General features: G+C 38.5%; 1 protein-coding gene across 4 annotated transcripts in view; it reads left to right on the forward strand.

Annotated features, from left to right (window-relative positions):
• The window catches only part of STK3 (serine/threonine kinase 3), a 297,076-nt gene that overhangs the window by 33,519 nt on the left and 237,488 nt on the right, over positions 1-26,069 (forward strand). The window contains exons 1-4 of one of the 4 annotated variants that reach the window (XM_075125031.1): positions 536-607; positions 13,045-13,133; positions 16,057-16,130; positions 25,175-25,339. In XM_075125031.1, the coding sequence (XP_074981132.1) occupies positions 13,076-13,133; positions 16,057-16,130; positions 25,175-25,339 (297 nt within the window). In that variant the 5' untranslated portion in view covers positions 536-607; positions 13,045-13,075. Of the gene's footprint in view, positions 1-492; positions 608-7,807; positions 10,061-13,044; positions 13,134-16,056; positions 16,131-25,174; positions 25,340-26,069 lie in introns of those variants that run through there. The other 3 variants (XM_075125030.1, XM_048841341.2, XM_048841337.2) reach the window with 3 other exon arrangements.

A 26,069-nucleotide genomic window follows, 5' to 3' on the forward strand; every position in this document is an offset into this window, starting at 1 on the left:
GTTTGTTTTTGAAATAGACTCCTGCAGGTTGTGTGGGGAAAAAAGAGGAAATTGAAAATGATTTCCATGTTGTCCACTCAACACTGGAAAGAGAGAAAAAGGAGAAGGCTCCTGAAGATAGTGAAAAGGGGAATAGACTTTTCCGAAGGAAAAGGGAAGTGGAGAAGGTGCTTTCCCTTCATCAGAAAGCAACTGGTGATTGGGGAGATCTTTGTATTTATTTGAGGGGTGTGGGTGTATTGTAGGTCATTCTACATGTGCCTCCATCATTTGGGTGAAGGAACCAAACTTCTGGAAGTCTAACCAGGCCTTTACGAGGCCTTGATTAAGGTAGTCCCATCATGACCTAAAATTCGCTCAACTGCACCACACAATCTTTGGCTGTCTTAGTGACTTCCCAATTCTCATTTTATTAGAACTGACCGTGGATATTTTTTTCATTGTTGAGGATCATTAATACATGAATCTCAACTGTTTTGTGTTTATATTTAGTCCCTATGTTGTCAAGTACTATGGCAGCTACTTTAAGAACACAGATCTATGGATTGTTATGGAGTATTGTGGAGCTGGCTCTGTCTCGGACATAATTAGATTACGGAATAAAACAGTAAGTTCCCTTTTTTATGTGTATCTTTTTATACTGTTTTTTAATTATAACTTTTAGTCTTAAGTAATCTGACTAAGAGAAAAGATTTGCCTACAGCCTTTGTCTAACTCTTGGGAAATTTTTGAAGAGGGCTTAATCCTAAAAGCATGTCTATGCTGCGCAAAAAAAAAAAAGTGTTCTTGGGTTTGCTAACCCAAGTTAGCTAACTTGAGTTAAAATAGCAGTGAAGACATGGCAGGTTGGCTTTTAACTCCTATTAGCAGCTCGAGTAGGGGAGCCCAGTACTGAACTCAAACTGCTAACCCAAGGTAAAAGCTGAGTTACTGGGTATGCCTACACTGCAAAAACAAACAAGCAAAACACCACGTGGCAGTGAGTTTCAGAACCTGGGTCAACTGACTTGGACTTGTGGGGCTAAAGTGAGCACTGCAGACATTCCTGCTCAGGCTAGATCTGGGGGTCTGACACCTGCCTCATTCGCATGGTTTCATAGCCCAAGCTCTAGCCTGAGTGGGAACGTTTACACTGATATTTTTAGCCCTGTAGTGTGAGTCCTGTGAGCCTGAGTCAGTTGACCCGAGCTTTGAGACTTGCTGCCACAGGTTTGGTTTTTTTTTTTTTTACAGTGTAGACATAGCCACTGTGTCTTCGCTGCTGTTTTAACCCTGAATTAATGAACTCGGGTTAGCTAAACTGCGTTGAGAACACTGTCTTTGCCATGTAGACATGCCCTTAATATTGGGCACTCTTTATTTCATTGAGACTAAAGGGAATTGAAAGTTGTGATTAGAATATCTTAATCTATGAAACCTCTCAGGATGGTAGCCCTCAAATATGGAATTTATTTCAGCTACACAAATATTGCCTCTTCATCTGCAAGATCACAAAATTCAGTTTATTTTCACTTGATAATTTTACACATCTTAAAAGGACACTCATGGCATAATTTGTAGCTCTAAAATGTACAAATTCTTTTTATCACTGATAGAAAGAATTGAAACTGTAATACTTTGTTCTTCTTTACTCTTTCACCTCTCACTTGCCATCCTTTAGGTACCTTGTTTAGGAGGTTGAGCTGTTGATTAGGCTTTTGTTTTTTTCTTTCCCCAAAATTGATATTCCAGCATTTATTTTGACATCTCCCTGCACCATATGTAACAAAATCTTTCTTGGGGAGGAGAGGAATTATGATGTTTTTGTCCTATCAAGTACTCACTAGGTGCAGGCTAGCATTATCACCCAATTGCCCCCCCCCCAATATTTGTATTTTTCTTTTTCCTTTTATGGAAAGGAGTTGTCTTTAGAATGACAAATGTTATATTACCTAGGTGCCATGTTTAGTTTAAAACTAATTTTTGTTATAAAATACTGTATGCAATACTTTATTACAAGTAAAATCCCTTTGATGTTGAGTTTTTGTGAATACTCCCAGATCTCAACAATAGCCTATTTATGGTAGCAAAGGTTTTTCCCTGAAAAGCATCTGTACTCGGTGTTTTTTCTGAGTTACTGTTGAATAAATGTTGTCCAGACCTCCTGACCTTTACGACTTGTCCAGTTTGTAAAGGGAGAATAGTACTTGGAACTATTGTTTGTGTGTGTGTATGGGGGTGTGTGAGGTGTGTGGCTTTTTTTTTAAGGGGTCTATTCTATTAAGTCGTAATTTGAAAGATGAAGAAGTTACTTTCTATTTCATGACTAGTAAATGGAACAGAAGGAGTTGTTCTAATTTGCTTCAATAACCTAATTTTAAAATATGCCCTTAAAAGTATAATCTTCTTCCCCTCTCCCCATGCCCTTACCAGCAAATCATTTCAGGCTGTTTGAAAGAGATTTAAGCAGTTTCAATAAACCTGCATGTAGTTATGATGTATTTAGTTAATCACATTTCCACTAAAATCAGTTAACTGTTTACGTTGTATAACCCTAAATGAAAAAGCTATTTACAAGAGTAGCTAAGGCAAGTTGTGTCCCCCATTAGTGGTTGCCATGATTTATAAGAATGAAACTACCTTATTTTTCTGCGTAATGATGGAGGAACAAGACAATGTATACTGTTGATTCTCTGGAACAGTAACTTGATTGCTGTATGACTTTTTATTACATGATGGAAAACTTCTGACTACATATTACTGGAATAAGGCTGGCTAAATACTTCAATACTTTGTGGTTCACCTAAAATAAAGTTTGTTTGTGGAAACAATAAGTTGGAAACTTGTTTTAGTGTTTTTATGTTTTCCACAAGAAATAAACCACTTAGAGGGAGACGAGTTAATTCTTAGTTTGATAGAATGTGTATTAACTGGCCACTGCCATTCATAGTTACTTGCAGTATTGTTATAGCTGTGTTGGTCCCAGGTTATTAGAGAGACAGGGTTGATGAGGTAATATCTTTTATTGGATGAACTTTTGTTGGTAAAGGAGACCAGTTTATCAGCTTACACAGAACTTTTCTTCAGGTCTGGGAAAGGCACTCAGGCTCTTGCAGCTAAATACAAGGTAGAATGTATTGTTTAGCATAGGTAGTAAGCACATATTGTAAAAGACACTGTAAAGTCAACAGCTTGTCTCTTTCACCAACAGAAGTTGGTCCAATAAAAGATATTACCTCACCTCTTTTCTCATTCATAGTTGTGTATTTTAGAATTTTCCTAGATCATCACCATAAACCAATACAATGGTTGCTTCAGGAAAAACATTCTTAATTTAGGGATTATAGGTAGAAAATAGATAAAATAGATTAAGGTTTAACAATCTCTGTAACTGTTTATACCGTCCTCCCGAAAAACAACCAACCAGCCTGTGGACAAGGTAATGGAAGATGGCTCTGTGAATTTTTTTTTTTAAATTCTTATTTAAAAATAGGTGAGGAAAGGATGGAAGTTTTTTTTTCATGTTTATTTAAAAAAAAAAAATCTCGAAGCACTCATTCTTTGCCCTTGGTGCCTGTTTGTAAACTTAAAAATGTACCATATAATATACATACATCTCCACCAAATCCTTTCAACCGTCAGCCCACGCCTTTGTCAAAAGACTGAGCAGAAAGATTTGGGCTTTGCAGCATGTCAAGAAAGTTACAAATCTTGGCTCAGCCCTGTTTAACCAAAAGTATGGGAAACAAATTCCAGAATTGGGTACCCTTCAGACCCTTGTTAGCCACTCCCCTTTCGTGTCAAGGGGGCTCCAGCTCAAAAGAGAGGCAGCCTCTCAGGTAATGAAGTCCCAAAACATTTATTGCTTTATAGCGTAAGCCAACCCCTGGAATCCCTTCCAGAAGTTTATTGGAAGCCAGTATATATCCAGGAAGAAGTAGTGTAATGTGCTCTCAGTATGCAACTTCATTTAAGAGGGCCATGATAGTCTCCACTAGCTTCACGTTTTGAATGGTCCCAAGGTGTGACCCTATTATTATTCTGAGATGACAAAGATATGGCTAGCTTTATCAAGGCTCACATCAGAGGGGAAAAGGGCACTCTTCTCCATAGGCACTGATGAAGGGAAAGTGCACATGACCATAGCCATCATTTGGTGATCCAGGATGTAATAAAGCACTCAGGTTGCACACCTCTGCTATTCTCCCTCCATTACAGGTGCCATTGTAAGTTTTAACTGTTTTCACCAGGCCAACAACATTCTAACTTTCCTGTCTGGATTAATTTGTAACCAGCTAGTTCTCATCCAAACCCATAGTTAATGTAGCCACTGGGTAACTTATTCCATTGTTCCATCATATCAGACATGATGGAGATCGGAGTTGTGATGCTGAATACACTGCAGCCTATGTCTCCTCACTAATCCCACCAGCATCCTCAAACAGAAGTAACTGTGGTACCACTAAACCCCTGTGGTATCCTGCAGGAAAGAATCCTTTGGGCAAAGGAATCCACAGCCAATGGTTTGTTTGTTTTTTTCAGAAAGCTAAGAGTGACTCCGTCCACCAACTGCTTTAGTTCACAAGCAAAGGAACAATATCGAAGCTGGTGACCAATATAAAAGGATCAGCACAGATTCTCTCTTTTTTCTGTTACTAGGAGATCATCCACTAGTATAACCGGTGCAATTTCTATCTCATATCCAGGCTTGTAAACCTATAAACTGGTGTCAAGGAAACTAGAGGACTGGAAAAATCAAAACAAACAACAAACCCCACCCACATTAATTTTTCCACCACAACCTTTTCATGACCTTCCCCAAAAATGAAGACTGTCATTATATAGATTGTATATAGATTGTCAGCATCAAAATTGGCTTCTTGAGCACTGGCTTCACTGTAGCTGTAAGAGCTACTTGCACTCTGCCCTTCCATAGGGAAATGTTGACAGTCTTAATCAAGAAGGAACCCACCACTTTCCCTACTGACCTTCACCAGCCAGGAAGGTCATGGGTCCAGCTCACAGGTTGTAGCACAAAGCTACTTCAGTACCTCTTTAACTTCAGTGAGCAATACTGGCTGAAATTCATAAGACTAATTCATTGTTTCCTTAAGACAGTGTTCCATTTCTATAGAAGTAGACAGTTTATTCTAAATTCAAACAATTTTTATTTGCCAAGTAATATGAAAATTTTGAGGGGAAGAACTCAACTCTATAATTGTGATGAGACAGCTAGGATTGGGCAAGCTATTGGCCACTAAGGATGGTATTTTTCTGTATTGGATTTCCTTTGGAAGGGAAAAAAACTATATAATTGGTTGCAGTCTGCATGAGATTTCGGTCACTGGTGTTCTGGCTGTCTCGTTTCTCACTTGATCTGTCTTTTCTGGGAACCATGGTGAAGATGGAGCTTGTGCAGAGAGCATTTAGGGGCCACTGTTTCAATAGTGGATGACCGAATACTAATCTAAAGCTTACCAAAACCATTAATAGGTTGTTTTTCTGAAAGATCACTGGTGTCTGTAGTGGCTGCGTGGAAACTCAGTGGTTTCATTAACTACCGAGGGTGGACTCTCAAGATATGTCTGTCACTGTGAATGGATAAATTCTTCCTAACTTCAGAGATTGTGGATGATCAATGATGGGGGGAAATGGTTCCTCAATCTTAACTCAAGCACAAGATCCAGAGTGTGTCTAGCCTTATGAATGGAGCCTGTGACTGCCTGGGACAGTCCAGTAATTGTAATGGGAGCTGTGAAATTCTTAGCCAATCCACAGGTAACATCCCCTACACTGAAATCCTCAGGCACTGACATTTTGACTATTCCAGATTTGATCCTGTGGGCCAGAATCACTTTAAATGCTGACAAAACCCATAGTTAAAAAAAACCAACAACAACAAAACCCTAAGAAAAAATGCAGGTCATTGGGCGCTTTCTTCAAATAAGATATTCAGTATGTGGCCCTCTGTTGGAAGCTGGGAAACCTGTTTTCCCCTGTATGATGGCCTTATTTTCTGACTTTAAAATCTTAATTTTGTAAGAGTGTGAAAACTTTTTATAGTTGCAAGGCTAATGTTGGTAAAATTGCATATGGTGAAGTACCTAGATACTAATTTGGCCAACGTCACTGTAATATCTGAGTGCTTATTGACGTGCTATTTAAGCTAAAATTTTGTTTAACTATATGTATGATTAATAGCAAAGGCATTCTGTGGCATTTCCCAAATCTCAGTGTAGTCCTTAGTCACCCATTCAAAAATATATTTAATATTCTACAATAAAATCACCTTTTTTTAGTACTAGGTACTTAATTACTACAAAGCTGTCCTTCACTAGGCACGTAAGGAGTTACTGTCAACTCCAAATTTGTCCCAAAGTTTAAATTTACTTAAAAACAAGCTTGTAGAAAACAAGACAAAAAGAAATATTTCCAGGTACAGAAAGATTTAGGCCAATACCGATCTATTGGAGGGGAGGAATAGCTCAGTGGTTTGAGCTTTGGCCTGCTAAACCCAGGGCTGCGAGTTCAATCCTTGAGGGGGCCATTTAGGGATATGGGGCAAAAATTGGGGATTGGTCCTGCTTTGAGCAGGGGGTTGGACTAGATGACCTCCTGAGGTCCCTTCCAACCCTGATATTCTATGATTCTATCTTTTTTACCCAAATGTAATCAATTTTCAAACAAATATACTTTTCAGTACTTACAATTCAAACCAAAATTGACTTAACTGTTTTTCTTCATCCCAGCTCAGAGAAATGCACACAAAGTAAACAGTATGTTTACAGTGTTAAGTAAACTAAATCTTTAAAAAAATTGCTTTTGCTAATCTAAGGTAGTTATTAATAACATAGGTCGAGATATTTTACAATATAAAGATGCTATTCCTGAAAGGCTTATTGGTCACATAAGTAAATTGAAGTCTATAGGACTAATTTTGAAAGTAAGAATTATTCATTAATAAGGTTTATAAGACTTGGCCCTACAATTTTTAGGAAAATTAAAAATTTATATATTGATGATATCAATCCTTAAACTTAATCACCTTGTCTTTAAGAACCCAGTGGTGGAAGGTGCAGAGACACAGTGATGCTTAATTGGGCCCTATGGCGACTAAGGAAGTACATGTCTGGGAAGATAGGCCTTAGCTGACTTTTTGAATTATTCCCTCCCAGTGTGTTTTTACTTCCCCACCCTGAATTCCATTTATATATATATAAATAAATAAACCAACTATTTTTTTTAGTACCATGGGAGAATTTGCCCATCTCGTGGAATTTGCAGGATCTAAGGTTTTTGCAGATGTGAGCGGGATAAAAAAATGCAAGAAAAAATGTGGGAGTAAGTAAGAATGAGTATTGTGTGGTGGGATTGGACGGGAGCGGGATTAAAAAAATAGTCCCTCACAGGGCTCTACTCAGAACCATGGGCCTTTAACATTGGTTGTCCTCCATCCCTCATAGTGAATAGGAAAAAAAAAAAAGCATTTGAACAATTTAAAATGCACCTGCGCACACACAAGAATTTCATGGATTAGACAAACGCTGTAAGTAGTGGTTTGGGGAAATAGTCATATTTTGTTCCTAATAAACATAATGATAACCCTTGATTCATTGAGCAATGTCATCCTTAATTATTAAAAAATTGAAGCTTACTGTGAACAAATTTCTATACTTGTGTGTGCAAAAATTGTTAGCATTTTAAATTTGAACATTTTAAATTATGTAGCTCTCAGGATAAATATAGCTGTTTCTGACAGAGCAGTTTTAGCTTTTCAAATGCAAAATTGCTGTGTTGAGGGAGGCAAAGTTATCATCGCCCCACCCCCACCCCAATAGTCTCAACTGTATGGAGCTGAGAGTATAACTGTAGCTTTCACTATAACATTTTAAAGTTCCCAAATAGCTTCATTGCACACATAGGCTGAATTTTGTTATCTGAAGTTCTTTTGAAGGGTATACTTGCTGATGGAACTTATTTTTCTAGTTTTTCTAAGGTGAACTTGACACTTGTGTATAGAATAATTGTCTTAGTTTTTGTTTTAACATTTTATGCCATTAATGTGACCTAAATTTTGAGTTTACCTTCATCTGAAATAAATCTAGGAATCATTTCAGATGCTTCCTGTTATTGGAGCAGAGTGTTCTGAAAGTGGCTAATAATGGAAAACAACTTTGACCTAAGGAGGAGACCTATTCAAATGTCTTTGAACCAGAAATTAGTTGGACATGGTATATTAAAAACTAGGTTAAGTGTTTTCAAATGGTTCTCTAACAAGAGCCAGTACAACAGCTGCTGTACAACAGCCCTTTTCAGAATGTATTAATATATTACATATAAAAAAACTTTGTTAAAAGAACGTTAAGCACTCAAGAGTTAGGAAATGCCAGATAAGTTGCCTGTTCACCTCTGTTACTATACATTATGATACAGTCTTTAAATACATGATCACATACTATTTTTTTCCATGGGATACTTGCCTCATTCAGTGCCAGGATGGACCTGCTGGGGGGATGAATCAGGGTTGAGTAGTGAAAGAGACTGTTGTCTGTAGGATGCTGCTCGTTTGTTGCTGAGGTTGGAAGATAAGTGTTTCCAGAAAGAGAAAAGATGGTCTTATGGTTGAGGCAGTTGAATGCTGTCCTGGAGAACTGGATTCTGTGCTTGCCTGTGATACAAGTCAAGTCACTTAAACCAAATTTTTCACAGGTGGTCATTAGCTGTGAGTTTCTCATTTTCTGGACGCCTGACTTGAGACCCAGAGGACTGATTTGTGGAAATGCCGAGGACTCACAGCTGCCACTAAAGTTAGTGGGGGCAATGCTTTGAACTATAAAGTGCGTATGATGCTAACTACTCTGAAAAGTCAGTTCATAGGTGTCTATAACTGGGCACTCAGCATTACTGGATACTTTTGATTTTAATCTCTGCTTCGGTTTGCCATCTGTAAAATGAGAAGAATAATACAACTCCCTCATCTCACAGAGATGTTAAAATAAGTTCATTAATATTTGCAATATTCAGATATTCAGGTACTATAGTGATGATTGCCATAGAAAAGGCCATGAGGAAATTAATAATTCTGTCTTCAAAGGAGGATTTGAACAGTGTGCAGTAAATAAGGACTTGGACCACACATTTCCTGATGAGGAAAAAACAAAATATTGAACAGCTGCTCAGTAAGTGAACACTGTCCATTCTGTGCACTGAATGAGGCAGAGGTCCTTTGGGGGAAAAAAAAATGATTTATGAAATTAAAGACAGTATACATATATACAAGGGAGCTGAATTTTGGTTGTGCAGACAACCTTAATTCTGGCATTTCCTAACTTTTGAAAGCTTCACTTTGCAACCTTAAAATGTTTTTAATATACTTTGCTTTTTGTGTTTAAAAATGTCCTAGGTTTTAAAAATAGCAAACTGAAAATACAGAAATTCCGTCATGCTGCATCATATTGACACCCATATGGGTCATCAGTTTGGTTGGAACCTTTAGTTTTACCACACAAACCTCTTCCCCTTGAGATAGTAGAGTAACTGATAGCAATAGTAAGTTTATTATTGTCTATGTGAACCAACATTGGAGGAGGATGAGAGACACACTTTGCTAGTGGATTTCACAGGTATTTAATGATGAGAGAGGAACGGTGAGACTCAGGAATCTTGGTTTCTATCCCAACCTCCGGAGGGGAATTTTCCCTAATGGTCACAGCATCTTCTGCTTGTTCCACCCAGGACTGAGTCCTTCTGCCCCTTTTGCTTCAACCTGTCCCATTCTTCTTGCCTATCCAGTCCTAGTCTCCACTCCTCAGGATTCTCATCCCAGTCCCAGTCTCCTTATCCAGCCAGTCCTCATCTCTCCCTCCTGGCTGTCTGTACAAGTCCCAGTTTCCTTCCCTTCTCTTCTAGTCCTACGCTAACCAGACTCCTTGTCCTAATCTACTTCTTTCTCTCCCCCTGGTCCAGCTTCTGTCTCCTCTGTATTTGAATCAGGCAGCTTCCTCCACGTTCCTGGGTGCTGGAATGCAGGTCACTTAGAGCTCTCCGTTGCGGTGCTCACCTCCACTCTTGCCCAGAGCAGGTGGGTGCAGCAATTACAGGGAAAGTCTGGCTTCACTCTATAGCCCTGGTTTGGAACACATTCAGTGGTTCTGTGGGGCTGGCTCAAGTGCAGTCCAGTCACGCTTGGGAGCTGTGAAGGTGTATAGAGCATCTTTGGAGATTTTAGCTGCTAAAAATTGAAACACTCTCTGAGTATGTGCAAACTGCAGTCGTCATCATCCCCCGCCTCCCCAGGTTTATAACTTGGCCAAATTTGGGTGGATTTTCACAGGGATTGTGAAGGTTACTTCACTTGACTCAAGGCCACCCCATGCCAAATTTGAAGGCCCTGCTCCGAAGCATGGGGGGAGGGAAGGGAAGGGGCAGTGCTAAAGCTTCTCAAAGAAACAGTCACAAGAATTTTTAACATGAGCAAAACCATTTATTTTTCATAGTCTCATTCTCAGAAAGGGCAGAACTGTTTTGACTGAGATTATATTTTTTGAAAAAAATTCAGCCTGTGGCAGACACCTAGCATGTAAAATTTCAGTCCAAATGGTTAAAGTTTGGCAAAGTTATAAACCCAGTGAAAAGAGGATCTTATAATGGGAAGTGTTGGGTACCTTTAATAATAATCAGTGATACTAGGCCCTGCTTATAATACTGGTTAATTAGAAGAGAATCTTTATAAATGAAATTTTTGAGATGTCAGTTGCTGAATATTACTGTGGTGGGGAAAGGGGAAAAAAAAACGAACAAAAGAGAGTGGTGGGGGAGACCTTCACAAGGTTCCCCTCATGGAGTTTTCATCAAGCTGTTTCATGCAGTGTTGGAGTTGTGTGAGATTAGATTTTTTGCACTCTCACCAGAAGAAAAGACTTCTCTGTTCCCCCTCACCTTCTCCAACTCCCCTAGATCCAAGGTCTGTATGGATTGCGGGGTGGGTCTATAAGACACAAGCATCTCTCCTTTTGGAATGCATTTTTGTGTGTGAAATAATAATGTAGTTGCTGTCACATAAGTAGTTTATGCAAATCAGTAATGAGTTAATTTGTCTATTTGCAAATATGTTTCATACAACCATAAAGTTTGTTTTTAATAAAAAAATGCTTTTTTGTATTTAGAGTTAATGAAAGGTCACAGTGCTGGCAAATACAGTTCTTTTATCTGCAGGGTGAGAAGCCCAGACATACTACCCTATCAGCTTGTCTCAACCCTGGTCTGGGTAGGATTTCCACTGTGGCCTTGCTGTCACTACACAATTTTATTGTTAAAATATTACTGTGAAGAGTGGAATTAACTGTCGTGATGCTGACCACATCTTTGTGTGGACAAGGACAAGCCATGTGCATTATTGTGTCACATAATCATGGTTAAATGGCATGTTTAAGTCTCAGACCTCCCCTAGGGGCTGGACAGGACGTGTTCTTTTCTACATTAATTGCAAAGTTGTGGTTAGCCTCTGGTTAGCTAATTTGATACATCACAGTTGTAGATCAAACTTGATAGTGAAGACAAGCTCTAGGAGTAGCAGAGGGAGTCTAGTCTCCATGTTCCACTCTGTTCTTGGCCTCTCCATGCAAAACACATGTGTGCCAAGTGCTATGGTAAATTGGTGATGTGAGAGCTGGAAATGACTTCCACCAAACTCATTTCATATAGGGGCCAGCAGATATATATTAGATGGAGACAGCTTTGACTCTTAACTGATCTGGGCTGGATTCAAACTGTTGAACTACAGGTGGAAAGCTCTGTAGCTCATTAGCACTGTCCGAAGTATCCTGTCCCTTAAAATGTGCTAACATGAGGGGGTCTGATTTTATATATATACAAATAAAATTACATATAAAATACCTTATCATTGAAAAGTCTAATACTCAAATGTCAGAATTAAATCCTCATGCAGCCTGTATATGCACAAGGGAGTAGAACTATCTTTAGTCGTGTGCTCATTTCTATTTATTTTCCACATGACCATGCATCATTCGCTGCTCATGGTGGATGGTGCTCTGAGAATGAGGTAGCTGTGTAATGTCTTTCTATCTGCATCACTCAATTCATGGTCCTATGCCTAATTTACTACTTAACTATTTATTATTAATATTAATAATAATAATTAAAAAAATCATGAGGAAATTATTATTATTGCTCTCATCACCATATTACCCAAGTGCCTTATGATTATCTTCACAACACTCCTGTGAAGTAGGGAAATATTATCTTCCATTTACATATAGAGAACTAAAGTATAGGAAGATGTAGGCCAAATTTTTCAAAAGTGTATATTGATTTTGAGTATCTTAATGATTGGGTGCCCAATTGGAGATAGGTAGGGCCTGATATTTTTATAGGTGTTGACTTCATTTACAGTTGTGAGTGTTTTTAGAATTTCTGAAAAATCAAGCCCTGTGTGTCTCAAGCTGGTCACCTAGAAAATGAGGCACCTGCAAGTTATGACTGCTTCTGAAAAGTCTGGTCTGAGGGAAGTTTGTGTCAAAGTTAGGGCTAGAATCCCATTCTCACTGGTTTCAATCCAGTGCTGTAACCCCAACAACACTATTTCTCTTCCTGTAGGTCCTTGCCTCGTGTTACATGCATTACAACTTTCACAGTGAAAGAGATAGGGGTCTTGCCAACAACGGCTTTTTAGCTATGCACCCCTGCCTCATTTACTGTCCTTCCTGCCTACTGAATGAGGCAGAGGTCCTGTGGGAGAAAAATAGTATTTGACTTTGGTGAGACTTTGTAATAATGAATATGCACAGAAAGTGAAATTAAGGGTGCATGGGCATCCATGCCTAATCAGCCAAGCATATCTTCAGGTTCATTCTCCTAATAGATATGTTACTCTGCAACCTCCCCTAATAGATATGTTACACCTGAACTTAGTGCATGTTCATCTGATCCACCAGAATATTTAGTTTGACCAGAGCTGGCTGGCGTAATAGTTTCCATTGGTTTGTATGGTGGCTATAAAGTTGGCCCACTTTAGCTTTCTAAGTTAATTTTGTATGAATGCTGCAGGGTTCAAAATTGCTTCACAGCTGTCTCAGGAATGGCAGATGGCACCCAAGTGGACAAGAAATGCACAGCACACTGTACACAAGCATGGGGTAAGGGAAAATGGTGACCAAAGACACCAGGTAAATGATTGTACTTCAGGATCATTAGTGTCTACACATAGAAACCAGCTCAGTTTTTTAACTTTCAACTGGAAGATCCGTAAAATACTTAGCTGATTAATTTTCTTATCTACCTGGAAACAGTTAAAAACAGAGCTATCTTTTCTATACTTTTAATTTTTGTTTCTGTGTGGAGATTTTTTATTTTGGACCTGAAGGTTAGAAAATGAAGCCACTTCTAGTTTGACAACAGAGATGGAATGATGAGATTTAAAGAAAACAACAGTGAAAATTTCTCATGATAAAGATTTGGTTATTTCATTTTACATATCGCCCTTAAAGTTAATAGTTTATATTTTCCCCTAAGATTTCATCTTCTTTTTTCTGTTACTAATTTAATTTATAATTGGGTCATGAGGATTCAGATATTTTCCCTGTGGCTAATAATTTTGGAAGATTGGGGGAAGAAAGCATATTGTAAAATAAACACAGAAGCACAAATAGTATTTTATATTCTGTTCAAATTTTGTTTTTTCTCTTTTCTTTTGCCTGATCTCAAATGTTTCTGAAATGAGTGCTGGCTGGTTGGAGAGCTCCTTTTTGCCCGCTTGCTCTTGGGTTAAAAAACAGAGTAAATCAGTTTTACTTTATAGGAAGAATTTGACTAACTCCTGTTCCCTTTGTTGCGTGCTGTGGCTCTTTAACCAATAGCAATAGTTATATGCCAACATAAAAATATCAAAAATAATGCATACCAATATAGAGCACCGGACAGTACTTTATGCAGGCAACAGCTTTTTTACTCTGAAAAGCCAAACTGTGGCCGTGGTGTTGGGGTCTCTCGCACCCTTTACAGGCTGGCTCTCTCTGTGTGTGCGGGGCTTTGGAACTGATGAATCTTCCCACCAGGGTATTCTCTCAGTAGCATAAGGCTGGGGTTTCCCTCATAGCCCCTGGCATGGGAAGGAGTGGTGCAGGAGAGGGAGGAGGCATGGTTGGAGCATATTGTGCGCCAACTTTTCTGGTCTGCTAGACAGCTCTGTGGGGAACTGTTGCATAATGGCTTGTCTCTTTGATGGGGTAATGCAGACTAATAGGGCAAGGTGATTTATAAAGCACATTAATATGTTGTGTATTAACTAGGGCTGTCTATTAATCATAGTGAACTCACGTGATTAACTCAAAAAAATTAATCACGATTAAAAAAATTTATCATGATTAATTGCAGTTTTAATCGCACTGTTAAACAATAGACTACAATTGAAATGTATTAAATATTTTTGGATGTTTTTCTACATTTTCAAATATTGATTTCAATGACAACACAGAATACAAAGTGTACAGTTCTCACTTTATATTATTATTTTTGATTACAAATATTTGCACTGTAAAAACAATATACAAAAGAAACAGTATTTTTCAATTCATCTCATACAAGTACTGTAGTGCAATCTCTTTATCATGAAAGTGCAACTTACAAATGTAGATTTTTTTTTTTTTGGTTACATAACTACATTCAAAAACAAAACCATGCAAAACGTTAGAGCCTACAAGTCCACTCAGTCCTACTTCTCGTTAAGCCAATCACTAAGTCAGACAAATTTGTTTACATTTATGGGAGATCATGCTGCCCACTTCTTATTTACAATGTCACCAGAAAGTGAGAACAGGCTTTTGTAGCCAGCATTGCAAGGTATCTGACAGATATGCTAAACATTCATATGCCCCTTCATGCTTTGGCCACCATTCTAGAGGACATGCTTCCATGCTAATGATGCTTGTTAAAAAAATGAATTCATTAAATTTGTGACTGAACTCCTTGGGGGAGAATTGTATGTCTCTGGTTCTATTTCACCCGCATTCTGCCATATATTGCACGTTATAGTAGTCTCAGATGATAACTCAGCACATGTTCATTTAAAGAACGCTTTCACTGCAGATTTGACAAAATGCAAAGAAGGTACCAATGTGAGATAGCTACAGAACTCGACCCAAGGTTTAAGAATCTGAAGTGCCTTCCAAAATCTGAGAGTGTTGAGGTGTGGAGCATGGTTTCAGAAGTCTTAAAAGAGAAACACACTGATGTGGAAACTACAGAATCTGAACCACCAAAAAAGAAAATCAACCTTCTGCTGATGACATTTGACTCAGATGATGAAAATGAACATGTGTCAGTCCACACTGCTTTGGATTGTTATTGAGCAGAACCCATCATCAGCATGGATGCATGTACTCTGGAATGGTGGTTGAAGCATGATGGGACATAGGAATCTTTAGCAGATTTGGCATGTAAATTGCGATTCATGTAAAATGCGATTTATGGCACTGTTGTAGCCGGCGAACACCTTTTCTCGCTTTCAGGTGATATTGTGAACAAGGAGCAGGCAGCATTATCTCCTGAAAATGTAAATAAACTTCTTAGTCTGAGCGATTGGCTGAACAAGAAATAGGACTGAGTGGACTTGAAGGCTCTAAAGTTTTACATTTGTTTTATTTTTGAATGCAGTTCTTTTTTATACATAATTCTACATTAATGAAAAAGATTGCACTATAGTACTTGCATTTGGTGAATTGAAAGACTCTTTTGTTTTTTACAGTGCAAATATTTGTAATAAAAAATAAAGTGAGTCCTGTGTACTTTGTATTCTATGTTATAATAATATATTTAAAAATGTGGAAAACATCAAACAATATTTAAATAAATGGTATTCTATTATTAACAGTGCAATTAATTGCGTTTAATTTTTTTAATCGCTTGACAGCCCTAGTATTAACTGATTTGGTAGACCTTGCTGGTGCCTACTAAAGGTTCCCTAGTGTGCTTTAATATATTCCTGTTTAAAACAGTACTAAGTTACACCTTACCAAGAAATAGAATATACTTGCTTGGAGAATAATTATGTATTTGTTATAGGACTGAAAATGCTTGGTGTAGAACAAGATGTATGGATGAAGACAATCTCTGTTCCAAAGAGCTTGCAACATAAGGTCCTGATCCTGTATTTTTTCTGCATAGGTAGACCCTTGTGCCTGTATAGAGTCCTATTGAAGTCAATGGGATTTCAGGTGGAACTGACTTCAGATTCATGGCCTGTAAGTAAGGCCTAGAGGAGATGGGATGTATTATAAAATCCCAGTGAGGAAATAACTTTACAGCAAAGGAGAGTTTTTAAAGAGGATCTGAAGAAAGATATCAGTCAACTAAAGTACTGGTTATCCCTTCAGGGCTAAAATATTTGGGAATTATTCTATCTCTGGATGATAAATGAGCCCTTTATGTATAGGCCATATCTTTCAAAAAGTTAGAACTGAATTATTTAAATAGGCTAGGTTTCAGCTAATCCTGCTAAAACCGAATGAATTAGCTGAAAATACTAGTACAATTTTGTTCTTTGCTGTACCTACCAAGAATACAAAGTAACTGGTGGTGACCCCTTAACACAATGGTCCCCAACCTTTCTGTGGGAATAGTGCTTTCCTATTCCCAGAAGACTGTGGCAGGGCGCCAGACACCCCACTGCTGAAATGTGGGGTGATTTTGCCAGTATAGCTACATTTGTTTTGCTGGCATAATTTGATAGTCACAGTTTTTTATTTCTTTAATTTTCATCCCATTTCTCCTGGTTATGCTCTTTTGTACTACCCTAACTGAATATGAGGAGATAAATTTCCACACATCTTGACTGAAAGAACGAAAAAGCAAACACAATATGAAAAAATGGAGTGTAATTCTTCAAAATGTGGCACACAATTGTTGACTTTAATGCAATCTTATAATGCCCTTTTCACCTTAAAAAAAACAAACAAAAAAAAAAACCAAAAACCCAACAGGCTACCTGGTGTTTAGTGAGTGAAATAAAGAAGATTGTTTAAAACCCAGAATGATTGTGGAGGTGAGTAGTATGGGTATCTGACCTCTTCATGAAAAAGCAATATCTTAGCACTGAATCTGCTTTGTAGGGTCAGCCTACACTATGAAGGGTTGGCTGATGCTGCTATACTGCTATAGGTAGTCCAGCAGAACCCCCTGGTGGAGAGGCAGCTTATACTAGCGAAAGGAGTGATTTTGCCAGTATAGCTACATTTGTTTTGCTGGCATCGTTTGTCAGTCAGGAGTGTGTGGGTTGTTTTTTTTTTTTTCACACCCCTGACTGACACAGCCCAACAACATTTTTCAGGGTAGAGCAGCAGGCATTCATAGGCTGTGGCTGCAAGGAAAGTTGTAGTTATCGTGGTACCGTTATCTTCCCATAGTAATAACTGTTCTTATTAAAATGCTTATTAAAATTCTTATTATTGTTGAAATATAGTAAAGGGCCAGCTAATTTTAAGATTCCTGCTGTTCCACAATACAGTATTACAACTGCTCTAGTAACATGATATATTATAATGCAGATCATGTTGCATATTGGCAATTTATTACCAGCTAATAGAAAGCATTTGGCAAACAGCAAAGTAATTCATATTTTTGAAGGACATTTTAAAACAGGTTTTTAGCTGAGAGTGAGGGATTACACTCACCATGATGGAATTTTGCTGTTTGGATATAATGTGATAACTTTTGAATGACACATCCGATCAATTCCAAAATGACAGGGAACATTCTAGTTATCAATTAGCAGAACCCTATTGATTATGGTAAAAATTGAAAAACCTGAATGGGGGGATATGAGGAACACACAGATTTCTTTGCGTTTGGAGAACAGGCTCATTATGTTCAACATCTCTGTAATTATCTACAGATCAAAGAATTGATGGCAGCCTTGAACACATTCCAGTATAATAGTATTCCCAATGTCAATTTAAAATATTGTCACTCTGAAAGACACATCCCTGTAATTGGGAGGGGGTGAGAAAGAAAAGCGGGGGGTAGGGGGGATGTGAGTTGCTTGTCTGAACTTGAAGTTATTCAGGAACAGCTATTCCTGATTGGCTCCATGGGTGGAGACTCTTATTCTGGGATAAGAGGGCCTTATTTCTGTTTAATTTAACCCAGTGATTAAAACTAAACAGGAACAAGACACTCTTATTCCAGAAGAGTGTTCATACCTGGAGCTATTTAGGAATATTTGTTCCTGAATAACTCATTGTGTAGACAAGCCATAAGAATGATGGGAAGGGTGGGGTCAGGTGGTTTTCTCTGCCCCAGTATGCTGTATGTATTTTTTTTTTTTTTTGGCTCTGTGTACAAACCCATCTGTTTTATCCATTCTTCCTCCCCCCCTTCTCTTGCCCACAAACACTTAATTAGCACTGTCTGGCTTGTGTACTGTCAGCAGTCTGAAACTGATAGTTGCTGCCATTAGGAAGTGCTAATGAGCAGGAGCTCAGCCTTGATATTGCTAATTGTAGCAATTAGCAAGAATTTCATATGTGGGAGTTTGAGAAATTAAGAAAACATGGCATTCCCTTGAGTTCAATCCAAATTTAGGACTCTGCTAGTTCATTGTGCTTTAGGGCATGAGATCTTGATAGCCTCTCTTATACTGTACAACTAAGGTGATTTATTTTCCTTCTGGTAAGAGAAAGTGGCTGACTGCTACCTATTCTGTTGTGCATCATCTGGTCTGATGGTGACTGTCCTCTCTGCTGGCATAGGTAAGGCACAACCAGTCACTTGGCAAGTAAACATTTTTAAAATTTGTGATCAAATATTGTCACCAGATTTTGTCAAAACTAGCCTATGCACCAGTTCTGAAGAATAAGCACATGGGAAATTTGAACTATAAAAAGTAGCCTTTTTTTTAGTTATAAATTTAGATTTTTTTGTAAAAGTGAGAAACCTATTAATTTTGTTTAAAAATTGTTTTGGAAAGTTAAGTTTTTATGAAAAGAAGGAGGTTAGACTGGAAACAATTTTGAAACTTTAATTGATCAGCAATTATGACCAATTTTAACATCTTATAAAATGGGGATTCATGTGTGACCATCATGTTCATTGTCTGTGGTGAAATTCATTCCTTCATGGTGGAAGGCCAGCATGTGGCCAGTTCACTTGTAGGATTTAAGGAATGCATAGACTTTTTTTGTCTTTTTCTTCTTCACAGCAATTCATTTTGCTTCTGAGCAAAATCTGTCTTTTGTACTCTATAATCTCAGCAGAGTATTTTGAAAATGGAAATTAACAGAGAGAGTTACATAAGAATGGCCATATTAGATCAGACAAATGGTCCATCTAACTTAATATCCTGTCTTCAGACAGTGGCCAATGCCAGGTGCTTCAGAGGGAATGTACAGAACAGGTAATCAAGTGATTCAACCCATGTTGCCAATTCCCAGCTTCTGGAAAACAGAGGCTAGGGACACTTTAGAGCAGTGGTTCTTAACCTTTACTGCAGCCTGCACCCCTTTGGTTCTCAAAATATGTTCTCGCACCCCTTATCAAAAATCGTTGAAGTAGGTCAGTTCTTCAAACCTAGATATATTTTCTGTTTGTATATTACAGCAATCGTTTAAAAAAAGTATAATGTTAATAAATATATAGGTTTGATGAAACAAAGTAGTTGTACTTACATGCCTGTGCTTAATTTGTGTTTTTGATGATTTACCTTCTAAAAAAATCTGGCATGTCTCGCACCCCCAAAAAGGGCATCTCGCACCCCAGGTTAAGAACCACTGCTTTAGAGCATGGTTTTGCATCCCTGCCCATCCTGGCTAATAGCCATTGATGGACCTATCCTCCATGAATTTATCTAGTTCTTTTTTGAAGCCTGTTATAGACTTGGCCTTTATAATGACCTCTGGCAGAGTTCTACTTGCTGAGTGTGCGTTGTGTGAAGAAATACTTCCTTTTGTTTAAGCGGCAAAGAGTCCTGTGGCACATTATAGACTAACACAAATACCCACGAAAGCTCATGCTCCAATACGTCTGTTAGCCTATAAGGTGCCATAGGACTCTTTGTCGCTTGTACAGATCCAGTCTAACATGGCTACCCCTCTGAAGCCTTCCTTTTGTTTGTTTTAAACCTGCTGTGTATTAATTTCATTTGGTGACCCCTTAGTTCTTGTGTTATGAGATGGAGTAAATAACACTTCCTTATTTACTTTCTCCACACCAGTCATGATTTTATAGACCTCTATCATATCCCACCTTAGTAGTTTCTTTTCCATGCTGAAAAGTCCCAGTCTTAATCTCTCCTCGTATGAAAGCTGTTAGAATCAGAGACTTTAAGGTCAGAAGGGACTGTTATGATGGTCTAGTCTGACCTTCTGCACAACGCAGGCCACAGAATCTCACCCACCCACTCCTGTAACAAACCCCTGACCTATGTCTGAGCTACTGAAGTCCTCAAATTGTGGTTTAAAGACTTCAAGGTGCAGAGAATCCTCCAGCAAGTGACCCGTGCCCCAAGCTGCAGAGGAAGGCGAAAAACCCCCAGGGCCTCTGCCAATCTGTCCTGGAGGAAAATTCCTTCCTGACCCCAAATATGGCGATCAGCTAAACCCTGAGCATGTGGGCAAGACTCACCAGCCAGGCACCCAGGAAAGAATTCTCTGTAGTAACTCAGATCCCACCCTATCTAGCATCCCATCACAAGCCATTGGGCATATTTACCGCTAATAGTCAAAGATCAATTAATTGCCAAAATCACATTATCCCATCATACCATCCCCTCCATAAACATATCAAGCTTAGTCTTGAAGCCAGATATGTCTTTTGCCTCCTCTGCTCCCTTGGAAGGTTGTTCCAGAACTTTACTGCTTTGATGGTTATCTAATTATCTAAACCTTCATCTAATTTCAAGTTTAAACTTCCTGATGGCCAATTTATATCCTTTTGTTTTTGTGTCCACATTGGTACTGAGCTTAAATAATTCCTCTCCCTCCCTGGTATTTATCCCTTTAATATAATTATAGAGAGCAATCATATCTTCCCCTCAGCCTTCTTTTGGTTAGGCTAAACAAGCCAAGCTCCTTGCGCCTCCTTTTCTAAGACAGGTTTTCCATTCCTCGGATCATCCTAGTAGCCCTTCTCTGTACCTGTTCCCGTTTGAATTCATCCCCCTTAAACATGGGAGACCAGAACTGCACACAATATTCCAGATGAGGTCTCACCAGTGCCTTGTATAACAGTACTAACACCTCTTTATCTCTACTGGAAATACCTCGCCTGATGCATCCCAAGACCGCATTAGCTTTTTTCACAGCCATATCACATTGGCGGCTCATAGTCATCCTGTGATCAACCAATACTCTGAGGTCCTTCCTCTCCTGTATTACTTCCAAGTGATGCATCCCCAGTTTATAACAAAACTTCCGTACTCCTAATTTTTGTTACCTTTTTCTGTACCCTTTTCAATTCCATATGTCTTTTTTGAGATGGGATGACCAGATCTTCATGTAGTATTCAAGATATGGGCATACCATGGATTTATAGATAGGCAATATGATATTTTCTGTATTCTTATTTCTTTCTTTCCTAATGATTCCCAACATTCTGTTAGCTTTTTTGACTGCTACTGCACATTGAGTGGATGTTCAGAGAACTATCCACAATGACTCCAAGATCTATTTCTTGAGTGGTAAGAGCTAATTTAGATCTCATCATTTTATATGTAGAGCTGGGATTATGTTTTCCAATGTGCATTGCTTTGCATTTATCAACATTGAATTTTGTTGCCCAATCTCCCAGTTTTTGAGATCTCTTTGTAACTCTTCTCAGTCTGCTTTTGACTTAACTATCTTGAGTAGTTTTGTATCATTTGCAAATTTTGTCATCTCACTGTTCACCCCTTTTTCCAGATCATTTTTGAATATGTTAAATAGGACTGGTCCCAGTGCAGACCCCGGGGGGACACCACTATTTACCTTTCTCCGTTCTGAAAACTGACCATTAATACCTACCCTTTGTTTTCTATCTTTTAACCAGTTACCAATCCATGAAAGGACCTTCCTTCTTATCCCATGACAGCTTACTTTGCTTAAAAGCCTTTGGTGAGGGACCTAGTCAAAGACTTTCTGAAAGTCCAAGTGCGCACTATCCACCAGATATGTCCACATGTCCTTTGACCCCCGCAAAGAATTCTAGTAGATTGGTGAGGCATGATTTTCCTTTACAAAAAACGTGTTGACTCTTCCTCAACACATTGTGTTCATCTAGGTGTCTGATAATTCTGTTCTTTACTACAGTTTTAACCAATTTCGCTGGTACTGAAGTTAGGTTTACCAGCGTGTAATTGCTAGATCGCCTCTGGAGCCTTTTTAAAAAATTGGCATCACATTAGCTATTCTCCCAGTACAGAAGCTGCTTTAAATGATAGGTTACATACCAGTTAGTAGTTCTGCAGTTTTACATTTGAATTCCTTCAGAACTCTTGGGTGAATACCATCGGGTCCTGATGATTTATTAGTGTTTAGTTTATCAGTTTGTTCCAAAACCTCCTCTAATGACACCTCAATCTGGGACAGTTCCGCGGATTTGTCACCTAAAAAGAATGGCTCAGGTTTGGGAATCTCCCTCACATCCTCCGCCATGCAAATAATTCATTTAGTTTCTCTGCAATGGCCTTATCTTCCTTGGGGAGTGCTCCTTTAGCACCTTGATCATCCAGTGGCCTCACTAGTTGTTTAGCACGCTTCCTGCTTTTGATGTACTTAATTTTTTTTTTTTTTTTGCTCTTTGTTTTGAGTCTTTGGCTAGCTGTTCTTCAAATTCTTTTTTGGCCTCCCTAATTATTTTTTTACACTTCACTTGCCAGAGGTTTTTGCTTCTTTCTATTTTCCTTAGTAGGATTTAATTTCCACTTCTTAAACCTTTCCTCATAGGTCACGTTTTCTAAACTGTTTATTATTTTTGTTGCTCTCCTCTGGATTCTCTCTCCAGCTTGTCCACATCTTTCCTACTCGACACAGTACTCCAGCTGAGGCCTCCCCAATGTCAAGTATACTGGGACAATTACCTCTTGTGTCATACATACAACACTCCTATTAATACACCCCAGAGTTGAAAAGGATTTGTTTGGCCTCTACTCTGTACCCAGAGTTGAAGAGTTCATCCTGGGCCAATCCTGTGAAGTACTTAGCGCACCCTCAACTAACATTTAATTTATTGGTTTCAGAGTAGCAGCCGTCTTAGTCTGTATTTGCAAAAAGAAAAGGAGTACTTGTGGCACCTTAGAGACTAACAAATTTATCTGAGCATAAACTTTCGTGAAAGCTTATGCTCAAATAAATTTGTTAGTCTCTAAGGTGCCACAAGTACTCCTTTTCTTTTTTTATTTAATTTGTTACTGTTAATTTATTACTTGAAGTAGCACTTAGAGGCTCTCATGAGGATCAGAGTAACAGTCTGTTATGTGCCGTACAAATGCAGAGTTAAGAAGTGTCTTCTGCTTAGGAAGTAAAAACTCAAATGCACAACTACAAAATGGAGAATAACGGGCTAAGTAGTACTGCTGAAAAGAATCTGGGTTATAGTGGATCACAAACTAAAAGTGAGTCAACAGTGTGATGCGGTTGCAAAAAAGGCTAATATTCTGGGGTGTATTAATAGGAGTGTTGTATGTACAACACAAGAGGTAAATGTCCCGCTCTACTTGATCCTTGAGGGGGCCTCAACTGCAGTATGGTGTTTAATAGGAAAGATCTGGACAAGTTGGTGAGAAAGTCCAGAGGAGAGCAACAAAATAAAAGATTTAGAAAATGTGACCTATGAGGAGAGGTTTAAAAACAAATAAACTGGGCATGCTCAGTATTTTGAGAACAAGAGGGAAGGATCTGATAGGAGTGTTCAAATATGTTAAGAGCTGTTATAAAGAGGACTGTGGTCAATTGTCCTCCACGTCCACTGAAGGTAGGACAAGAAATAATGGGCTTTATCTGCAGCAAGGGAGACTTAGATTAGAGATCAGGAAAATCTTCCTAAGTATAAGGACAGTTAAGCACTGGAATAGACTTCCAAGGAATGTTGTAGAATTCCTGTCATTGGAGGTTTTTAAGAGCAGGTTGGACAAAAACCTGTCAGGGATGATCTAGGTTTACTCAGTCCTGCCTCAGTGCAGGGGGCTGGATTTGGTGATTTCTTGAAGTCCCTTCCAGCCTACATTTCTGTGATTCACTGCATAGTTAATCTGGGTGATAAGCAACCAGGTCTGAGCACCTGGGGTAGTCTAGCCCAGGTGTTAGTGTCCCCAGTGCAAAGTCATATTCACATTATGATGTCCTCACTTGCTTATTTGTGTTCGGGGTCTTGTCCCATGGCTCTCTGTGCTGAGATGCTCTGATTCTTTCCCAGTCAATTGTGGGAGTACTTGCCTGTTTTTCAGGGGGAAGTGTGGGAAAGCATTAGAGGACTATCAGCTCTTGAGTGATTTAGCCTGCATCCACGCTGCAAAGTGGGTGTATTCCAGCCCGAGTTAAAGTGGAGACAAGGTTCAAACCCATACCTGCAGCTGGGTCTGCTAGCTCAGGCTCAAAGCAACTCCAAATCTGGGTAACGGGTTTTAGCATGCAGACAATGGGGGAATGATGGGGGTTGTTTGTGCTAAAATCCCGGTAAGAGTCCGTATTAACTCTACTGGTGAGACATTTTCTTTGGGGTAGCACCTGTCTCTAAGAGTTAATAATCTAATTATAGATTATATTGGGGAGAGAGAAAACTCTTTCTCGTATGTATAAATAAAGAAAAATTATAAACAAATTCAAAAAAGTTTTAAGCTAATCCCGTGGCAACATTTCAACCCCTATTTTGCTTATGTGATGTTTAGGGCCCAATTTTGCAACGTGATCTGTATGGGTGAACTCCTGCTCATATCTGAAGTAGGTTTACTTCCCGTCCAGCTATGTAGATCAAATTGCAGGATCAGAGTCTTAAATTGTAAACTCTTTGAGACCTGGTCTTGCCTCATGTCTGTAAAGCATCTAGCATACTTCATGTATGTTATATAAATAATAATAATAATAATAATTATAAAACAGTTTACAGAACCTGAGTTTTATTCTTCTAGGCTATCATGTTGTTTATTTAAATGTGTAACGTGTGTGTGTGTGTATTTCCAAGAAGAAAAGTAGTTAGATGTTTGTTTTTCTTATAGCTAACAGAAGATGAAATAGCCACCATTCTTAAATCCACACTTAAAGGACTTGAATATTTGCACTTCATGAGAAAAATACACAGAGATATAAAGGCTGGAAACATCCTCCTTAACACAGAAGGACATGCAAAATTAGCTGATTTTGGAGTGGCTGGCCAATTAACAGTAAGTATATGAAAAGATCAGAATCTTTTTTAGATTGTTATAATGCTCATAACCATTCACTTTTTTAAAAAAAGGGTTTCTACTTTTTCATTTCCTTTCATCATTCTCCATGGCCAGGAGTGACTGGTGATGGTGGGAAAGAGAGCACTCTTCTTCCCGTGATGATTATTTTGTTGCTCTCTAACTTTATTGAGCTTACTTAACTAGATAAAAAACCTCATAATACCATCAACTTTAATGCCTTTAATTTGATTTTTAGTTGCTTGAATTATAGCCTAATCAGGACTTTTGAAAGACTGTACTGCTCCTGTGTTTATGCTGTAGTTGTCTTGAAAATACATGGAATACTTCAGTATTGTCGGTCTGGTACCAGGGCTTGGGGAACAGCTAGTATGTGCCCATATGCCATACCAAAACTCTCTGAAGTTACTGTCTTGTTCTTTAGAATTTCAGCTTAGTTTAAAAAGTGAGTCCCTAGTTGCTGTGGTTGCAAAGAAAATCTCATATGTGTTAACTGAATTTAAGTGATGCAGAGATGTCAATATGAGTGTGGAAAGAGCCTGGAACAATACCTCTCAGAGTGAAGTGTTAATAACAATAATTTAAATGTCAACATTATTAATGATTTCATTGCTCCTGTAAAAAAGAAGAGGGAGGATCACAATACTGCAGAGTTTATTGTAGTTTATTGTGAGAGACTTCTCATTTTGGTGCCACAAGTGGGGTGACC

The sequence above is a fragment of the Caretta caretta genome, chromosome 2, assembly GCF_965140235.1.
Source record: "Caretta caretta isolate rCarCar2 chromosome 2, rCarCar1.hap1, whole genome shotgun sequence".
Classification (NCBI taxonomy): domain Eukaryota; kingdom Metazoa; phylum Chordata; order Testudines; family Cheloniidae; genus Caretta; species Caretta caretta.